Here is a 9,560-nt window from a genome sequence, read left to right on the forward strand (position 1 = left end):
GGGAAAATATATTTGCAAGCAATGCCTCTGATAAGGGCCTAATATCCAAAATATACGAACACATATGACTCAATAACAACAACAACAACAACAACAACAATAAAAAACAAACTTCCCAATCAAAAAATGGCTAGAGGACCTGGACACTTTTCCCAAGAAGACATCCAAGTGGCCAATGAACATATGAAAAGATGCTCAACTTCACTAGATATTAAAGAAATGCAAATCAAAACCACAATAAGATACAATCTCACACCTGTTAGAATAGCTATTATCAACAGGACAAGTAATTTAACAAATGTTGGAGAGGGTGCAGAGAAAAAGGAACCCTCATACACTGCTGGTGGGACTGCAAATTGGAAAACAGTATGTTGGTTCCTCAAAAAACTAAGAATTGATCTTCCATATGAGCATCAATCCCTCTACTGGATATTTACCCCAAAGACTTGAAAACTCATATCCGAAAAGTTATTTGCACACTGATGTTCATAGCAGCATTATTCACGGTACCAGGACATGGAAGCAACCAGTGTCCTATGATAGATGATTGGCTAAAAAAGCTGTGGCACATATATACAATGGAATATTACTCCGCCATAAGAAGAGATAAAATATTGCCATTTGCAACAACCTGGATGGACCTCGAAATAATCATGCTAAGTGAAATAAGCCAGACAGACAAAAGTAGAAAACCACATGCTATCACTTATATGTGGAATATAAATCTAAAACCAAGAAATGAATAGAACAAACTCATAGACATGGACAATAGACTAGTGGTTACCAGAGGGTATGGGGGAAGGAGGAGGAGGGAGGTAGAAGAGTAAATGGGGTCAAATATGTGGTGACAGAAAGAAATCTAACTATGTGAGGTGAACAGACAATGCAATATATATGTGCCTTATTGTCAGCGTGTGTGTGTGTATACACGTATATATATGTATGTATACATACATATATACGTGTGTGTGTATATATATATATATATATATATATAGAGAGAGAGAGAGAGAGAGAGAGAGAGAGAGAGAAATAAAGACTTTCTGTGGCAAAATAAATAAAGAAAAGAAAATAAGTTTAAGTAGGGAAAGGTAAGTTGATTTAAGGAAATCATTAGGTATCAAATCTCAGATTATATGTGCATATGACAAAGATGGTGATGATATAAGTGAATATGTACTTCAGTGATTCCTCATTGCTAGAATAAGTCCAAACTCCATAATGAAGTGACCATTCTATTTTATATAGCACTCTCGATCCCCTTTAACCTGCTCTACTTTTTCTTTTTATTATAAGACTCATCACCTTCTAACATTTTGTATAATTTTCTTATTATTTTTATTGTTTTTCTCTCTTTGCTAGAATGTAAGCTTCCACAGCGCAAGAATTTTTTTTTTTGTTCTTTTTGTTCACTAAGTGAACAAAGTGCCTAAAATAGTACCTAATCTGTTGTAGGTCATCACTAAATCTTTGGTGCCTAACTGAATGAATGACTGATATTCACAGTCCTTCACAATCTGGTCCCATTCTCTTTTCCATCTTCACCTCTTGTCATTCTCCCCATTCTGTGTCACTAATACTAGCAGTTTCCCATGCATACTATTTGTTCCCCCATATCTGTGCATTTACTCATAATCTTTCCTTTGCTCTGAATAAATAATCATGGATCTATGCAAAGATTTAATTGTAAGAATGTTCTTCAGTCTGGGTTCTAACAGTGAAAAAATCGAAACAGCCTTAATATCCATCAATAAGGGTAAGTTAGAAAAATCATGGTAACTCTCACTTGATGGAGGGCATTTGGCACTATCAAAATTACAAATGCACATAGCCTTTGAACCAGCAATTCATCTTTTAGGAGTTTATCCCACAGATAAACTTGCTCATGTGCCAAATGAATATGTGTTGGTGAGTCACTGCAGTGCTTTGTCACTCCTATTAGACACAGCAGTGACAGAACTCTTTAAATTATTATGTACAGCTATATTTATTGACGTGGGAAGATCATAATAGCTAACATTAATACAACTTATTATGTGTCAGGTAGTGTGATAAGTGTTTTTATATATTTTTATCTTATTTAATACTCATAACAGCCTCGTGAGGTAGTTACTTAAAATAGTCCTCATTTTACACAAGAGAAAATGGACTCAGGGAAGTTAATGTACTTACCCAGGGTCACACAACTAATACAGACAGCAAAGCCAAGGTGTCTGAAATTATTATGACAAAAAGTATGTATACTACGACCCACTTTTGTAAGAAAAAATACATATAGATATACAAATGCACATATGTGCATATAAAAAGATTGGAAAGGAATACATCAAAATATTAACAGTTGGATGGTGTGGTTGTGGGTGGTTTTGATTTTCTTTGCTTATTATTTTCTGACTTTTCAATTTCAAGGCTGACTTAGAAGGAGGAAGTGAAGTCAGCAGGCATGAATTACTTGTGTAATTTTAAAGATGACTAAATTTTAAAAGTTCAGTGGTAATGTAGAACAATGACACAGAGGTAAATGTTTTTAGGCTAAGACGAAAAAACTAGCGGAGAGGAAGATCTTGTCCAGAGGGAAAGAGCATGTGTCCTGCAGCCAAGTGAACCTTAGTTTCAAGGGCACAGATAGAAGAGGCAATCTGAAGGAGTAAGTTATCTTGCTCCTATGAGGCTGATGGGTGGGGAATGAGCAGGCACAGGCAAACAACGCAGAGAAGCAGGAAAGGGCAAAATAAAGAAGCAAGAATTGAGGGAGCTCCTGTTTGATTACCTGTGTCCTATCCTTAAAATCCAAAACTAGACCCTGTACTGAGGAGTTGGGGTGAGGGTGGGGAGAGGATTTGGAACAATTGCTAAGAGAAATTCAATACTGATATATAAAAGGATTGCTTCTCAGCCCTTGGGCCCCCCCTGAGACTAGCTGGCCTGGCTTTGTAGCAGAGCCAGTTTCATGATCTTCTTCAGCAATAGTTAGCAGCCTGGTAGTTGGGGGTGGGGAGAATGGTTTTCACAGGGCTGGAGATTGGCAGAGCAGGTGCTGCGGAAGGTCATAGGGGAGTAAGTCCAGGGGTCAATACTAGCAAGGTAAAATGGCTGACTTGAAAGGAGGAAAGGAAACTAGCTGGCTATAGATGACTTTTTTGGGGAAAGGACAGGCTGGTGGCTACAAGGCCCAGAGAGTGGTAGAGGGAGGCCCATAGGAGGCTGAGGCCAGATGGTATTTCTTAGTTGGTATGTTGAAGCTGTCCCCTGGGAGTAAATGGAAAGGGGAAGCAAGGAAACCATGCATGATAAAACGGCAAAGACAGGATTAAAATAACTCTTACGTGATGGAGGGCAATTTGGCAATATCTATTATGATTACAAATGCACGTTCCCTTTCATCAAGCAATTCAGCTTTGAGGAGTTTCTCTTTCAGATACACTTACTTGCTTTTGTGCAAGATGAATGTGTAAGGTGAGAGATGGCAGCATTATCTGTAATGGCAACAGATTAGAAACAGCCTAAAAGTCCATCGATAGTGATCTGATTAAAGTATGGCTCAAAAATGGAATGCTAGGTAGCTGGAAAAAAGGAGGAAGCTCTTTATGTGTTGATATGGAGTAATCCCCAAAATATTTTGTTCACTGAAAGAAGCAAGGTGCTTATCATCAGTGTGAATAGTTTGCAATCTACTTGCTAACTTATGCATAAAACATCTCCAGGAGGATACATAAAAAAACTGCTAATATAGGTTGTCACTTAGGAGGGAGAGATATTGGCTAGGTGACAGGGAATGGGAGGTGACTTTTCACTTGTCCTTTTGTTTTGTACCTTTTTTTACTTTATGAAAGTATAATTCACAAATAAAAATTGTATATATTAAACGCATACAACACGACATGCCTTTTAAACTTTGAGCCATATGAATACATTACTTACTTAATGAAGGAACTAAAGCATTATATATATTACACATATATGAATATATATAATTTGAATCTCTTTTATAAATAGGAAATCATAAAACAAAAGCACAACAAAAATTCCCATCATGAATTGTTTCAAACCAGTCAGTTTGCCGGGGTGATGGGTGAGGATTTGGATGAAATGTAATTAACCATGGGTATGTGGGGGTTCATTTTCACTTGAAACATGAAATTGCCATTTTAGTAGGTCAAAATGTTTGCATTTTGGCGATTTCACATGGTTTAAGCTAATGCTCTTATTATTTTTTTGTAAATTTTACATCATATAAACATTTCTCAAGAAAGGAAAAAAAATTAGCTCCCACCAGGGCCTTGCTAGGAACATTTATGTATTTTTTCATCCTGGCTCTTGTATCTCGTAATTGAGTGGAAATTCCCATTCCCCAATTGACTTCTCAAACAGCAGTACTGCCTCACTGATTTCCCTGTATTATGGGACCCAGTACTGTTCTCAGGAATTTTCCTATTAACAACAATCTCTCCCCATCCTGTTGAGTGTTAATTGGGTACTACCTTATCCTTACTGCTGGTGAAGCCCATTCTGTCCTTGAAAAATCACTTCTTTAGTTTCTTATGATCACTTGATGTTCTCTTCCTACCTCACAATCTTTTTTTAGCAGTCCTAACTAATTTGGGGTCATGCCTTTATTCCAGCTACTTATTAATCAATCTAGGGGCTGATGTCTTTGGGACATTCAGTGTACAGCTCCACAAATTTCATCCCAAGCCATCAGTAAGCACACCTGTGTTCAACCTTTCAGCCAAGTTGCTTTGCTTATGTCTGTGCTTCTTATGTTACCTTAGAGGCTATAGTGACTTTGGCCTGGCCACCAACACCTGTTCACCCATGCCTTGTTGTCTATCCTCAGGAAGCAGGTGCCTTCCTCTCACTGCCTACAGGCCTAGGCATCATCTCTATCCCATAGTCTATTTTTCAGATCTGTTTGCCTTTCTCACTAGCACCACAAACATTTAAAGTTCCTCCAACTTTAAGCCTCCCCTTTACCACTTCTGTAAAGTGCCTCCTCTGACCCTATTCTCCTGGGAAGTGTGAGTTTAGCATACCTCCTCTGTGCTCTCACAGCATCCTTTATCACACTGAATTGTACTGGCCTCTTTATTTGTGCCACCCACTCCAGGCTGTGAACCCCTGGATTAAGGACAGAGACCATGTCTTCTCCCTTGAATATCTCACACCTAGCATGGCACTGGGGACATGGTTAAATCTTCAAAATAATATATTTAATTTTTTTTATTTCAAATACTTTCAACTTACAGAAAATTCCATACAAAAATAGCAAAAAGAACGTTAACATATGCTTTATCAACATTCATCTGTTAGCATCTTGTTACCTTTCTCTCTCTCTTTCTCTCCATACACACGCACACTTTTTTTTCTGAAACACTTGAAATTTCAGACATCATTTCCCTTTCCCCTTTAATAGTTTAAGGTGTGTTTCCTAACAAAGACTTTCTCTTACATAAACAGTAAAAATAGCAAATTCAAAAACAATAACATCAATATAGTTATACTATTATATAATATACAGGTTATATTCAAATTTTGTGAATTGTCCCAACCAAGAATGTCTTTCATAATTATTTTTTTCTGGTCCAGGATCATACATTGATTATATTTAGTTGTCATGTCTCTTAATTCTCTGAATCTGGAACAGTCTTCAACCTTTCTTTGTCTTTCATGACATCAACATTTTAGAAGAGTACATACCAGTTATTTTGTAGAATTTCCCTCAATTTGAGTTTGGCAAATTTGAGTTTGAGTGTCCACATGATGAGAGATTATGCATTTCTGGCAGGAATGAAATATATAAAGGCACGTGATAATTGTTGGTGATATTAACTTTGATCACTTAGTTAAGATGATGTCTGCCAGGTCTTTCCACTGTAAAGATACTATTTTTTATTTTGTACTTAATAACTAATGTATGAGAAGATACTTCGAGACTACATAAATAATATGTTTCTCATAAAACTTTCACTCACTAATTTTAGGATCCATTTATGACCCTTGCCTGAATTAATTATTACTATGGTGGTTGCTGAATAGTAAATTTTCAAAATAATACATATGTATTGATTAAATGAACTGCTCATTTGTCCTACAGAAGGGATGCCTCCTTCACTAGCACAGCAGTCTCTGGTTGGCTGCAAGAGTGGTGTCTAGGTGGAGACAAGCTGGCAGCTTGGCTCTAAAGCACAATGATAATTTGCAATGCTTGAAAACCTTAGATGAGGTTGGTTCTCCTGCAAGCCCAGCTGGCCTTTATCAGAGCCCAAAATGGAATCCACAGCTTTCCCAAGATAGTCTCCATGCTGAAGGATAGCGACAGCAGCTGTTCGCTCAGCAGGCCCCATGTCTGGCCTGCTCTTACTATTTTCCATCGAATGTGAGAGCAGAGGGGGTAACGAAGGTGGGACACTCTTGCCTTCTATTTCGACTTATTTGAAAAACATAAAATGGAATTCAGTATTCCACACAAGCTCCTTTGCCATTCTGGAGACCCATATTTTAAGACATTGGATCAAGGTGTCATTTTTATGTGGATTCATGTACAGAAAAGGAAGGGCACCATGACTACATGGAAGATAGAGGGAAGTACACAGTGGGGTTATTTCTGTTTGAGAGCTGTATTAGTTTCCTAGGTTCTGCCAGAACAAATTACCACCAACTGGGTGGCTTAAAACAAAATAAATTTATTCTGTCACAGTTCCAGAAGCTAGGAGTTTGACATCAAGGTGTGGCAGGACCATGCTCCCCCAGATGTCTCTAGGGGAGGATCTTTCTTGCCTCTTCCAGCCCCAGGTTTCCCTTGGTTTGTGGTTGCATAACTCCAATCTCTGCCTCCATCTTTACATGGCCTTTCCCTCTCTGTATATGTGTGTGTACTCTCTATGTTTGTGTCTGTGTCCAAATTTCCCTCTTATAAGAACATCAGTCATATTGGATTAGGACCCACCCTAATGACCTCATCTTAACCTATTTCCAAATAAGATCACATTCAAGGTACCTGGGGCTAGGACTTCAACATATCTATTTGGGAGACCCTATTCAACCTATAACAAGAACTATATCTGAAATCCAGCTCATTAGAGACCGCAGAGCGGGGTGCCATTTGCTACAGAACTTCAGCCCAGTGTAACAAAGCCTTCTGGCCCTCCTGCTCACTCCCATCTTGGTTGTCTTGCCAACATGTAAAGAAGGAAAATTAGGTCGGCAGATCATACTCAGCTCCCTTGGAATAGACTTTGGACATAATTTTCAAATGATCACAAGGTATTCATGTAACCATTGCATAGCGGAACATAATAGAGAACAGTCCACAGTCCGTAAGGCTCTGGCCCCTGTATTCCTCACAGAATTTTCACAATTATGATATAAATAGATGTGTCACAATTTGACAGATGGGGAGCACAAGAGCCAGAGAGGTGAAATGACTTCCCACAGGTCACACACCTATTGACAGGAAGTTTTGTGCAGAGCAGGTGCATGTCTGTGAAGCATAGAACCTAGACCTGTGGTCGGTGCTCAGTAAATATTTGTTGGCTGAATGAGTAAATGAATGACTAAATTTGGGACTACTGTAGTTCTGGTCTTCATTTCCTGATCCATTACTCTTTCGACTGTACCTTACAAATGACTGTAGACTGAGGTATGGTCTCAAGACAATGACTGGAGTATAGATGTGAGCGGGTTGATTTCAGAGTCTTTTGCTATATTTGATAACCTTCTGAATTCTGTGGTAATAAGCACATCAGTCTGTAAGTGACTTTTTTCCTGCTCTACATCTGATAAAGTGATTAAGAAACCATTTTGTCAAGGTACTTAAACCATTGACTTTAGTTTTACTTGAGCTACATAATATTTGTCTAAAATTATATTTATATGAAAAACGGGCCTTATCACATGGACAGTTTTATTATAACAGCGTAGCAAGGAAGTAAGTAATGAATTCAGCATGTTACCTTCCTATATTTGAAATGGAATGTTTATGTTCCCTTATGCCCATTTCTGGGTCTTCATCAACATCACTGAGGCAGCCAAGAAAGTTCCAGTTAGCCTAGCCAACAAGGACTTAACAACATGCCGAGTGCCCAGCCCTATGCTAGGTACTGTGGGAAAAAGAACAGAAAGAAGCTCTCTCAAGGAGCTTACAGTCTAGTGAGTGATGTGACATTCCCAGGGGAAACAATGGACAAAGAGAAGGGTAACATGTGCTAAGCACCTGTTAGGTACCAGACACTTTACAAGCCCTGTAAGGCAGGCATTACTCCCGTTTCACATATGAGCAAACTGAAGAGCAGAAACATTAAGACAACTTGCCTAAGATCACATAGCTAGTAAGTGGTAAAACTAGGATTTGAACACAGGCCCCTGCGACTCAAAATTAGAGAATATGAGAGTCAAGTGCTTGGTTGCACGGGCTAGATGAAATGTACTGAAGAAATTTCAGTGAGATGCATGGAATCTACGAAGGGCAAGATGGGGCCTCTGGGTGATAGTGTCAGGAAGCTGATAGCCTGTGACAGTGCTCCCATCTCAAATTCCTTTATAACCTGCCTAAGTTACAACTGCCTGTTCCCGCTGAAGGGCTTAGGCCCTGTCTACCCTTCTGATGTATTTGGGGAGGTGGAGAGGGGAAACTGGTTCACATTTTCACATGCAATGCAAACTTCCTCCCTCTCTGAAGCTAGTTGAATTATTTTTCCAAGTGTCTGATCTTCTGGGGAAATTTCTCCATGTTTCTCAACCCCGGAAGCACAGCTCCCTCTGAGCTGAAAGGAGCTTCTCTGTTTCGTGCAGTAGCCTGGTGCCTCTTATTTCAGAACCACAAGACCCCACACCCTCCTGTCCTGCCCTTTCCCTCCTTCCTACCCTTATGCTTCTATTCAATCTAAGGAGTGAAAGGAATTTAACATGTTTCTTCTTTTTTTCCTTAACAGTGAGAAGAACTGCTTTAGTCACATATAGAACCGTCCCAGTCTGCTCAAGGCATTACCAATCAAGTAACTCCATTCAAAACAGCAGATCTGTAGAATAAAGTAAAAGGAGAGCACATGCATTCTCTCTTTTTTTTCCCCAATGAAGAAATTAAGATGCAAAAGGAAAACTTCCTTATTAAGTCTGTAGTTCATTTCAAAGCATTATGGTATGTTGGGTTAGGGAGGTGGGGATAGAGTTCTCTCAAAGGAAAAAATTGGATAAATAAAGGGTTTTGTGGGGCACTTAAAAGAAATGCAGGATTGTGCTTGAGTTTTTTTTAACTTTTTATTTTAAAATAATTATAGATTTATAGGAAGTAGCCCTTCACCCAGTCTCCCCCAATGATTACATCACACATAATTATAGTAGCACATAAAGGCCAGCAAACTGACATAGGTACAATGTATGTATGTAGTTCTATGACATTTTATTACATGTATAGATTTGTGGAACCACCACCACACTCACGATACAAAACTATTCCATCACTACAAAGATCTCCCTGGTGTACCCTTCCTTTTATAGTCACACTTATCCCTCACCTTCCCACCATCCCTAACTTCCGGTAACCATTAATTTGTTCTTCATAT

The 9,560-nt window shown here is 38.7% G+C and overlaps 1 protein-coding gene across 4 annotated transcripts in view; it reads left to right on the forward strand.

Moving 5' to 3' along the window:
• Positions 1-9,286, forward strand: part of FAM122C (family with sequence similarity 122C) — a 61,894-nt gene extending 52,608 nt beyond the window's left edge. For 2 of the 4 annotated variants that reach the window (XM_016123574.2, XM_036227147.1), the window contains one exon: positions 8,931-9,283. In XM_016123574.2, the coding sequence (XP_015979060.1) occupies positions 8,931-8,958 (28 nt within the window). In that variant the 3' untranslated portion in view covers positions 8,959-9,283. Of the gene's footprint in view, positions 1-8,930 lie in introns of all 4 variants that reach the window. The other 2 variants (XM_036227146.1, XM_036227148.1) reach the window with 2 other exon arrangements.
• The last annotated feature ends 274 nt before the right edge of the window (positions 9,287-9,560 follow it).

Source organism: Rousettus aegyptiacus, unplaced genomic scaffold, assembly GCF_014176215.1.
Source record: "Rousettus aegyptiacus isolate mRouAeg1 unplaced genomic scaffold, mRouAeg1.p scaffold_m13_p_9, whole genome shotgun sequence".
Taxonomy (NCBI): domain Eukaryota; kingdom Metazoa; phylum Chordata; class Mammalia; order Chiroptera; family Pteropodidae; genus Rousettus; species Rousettus aegyptiacus.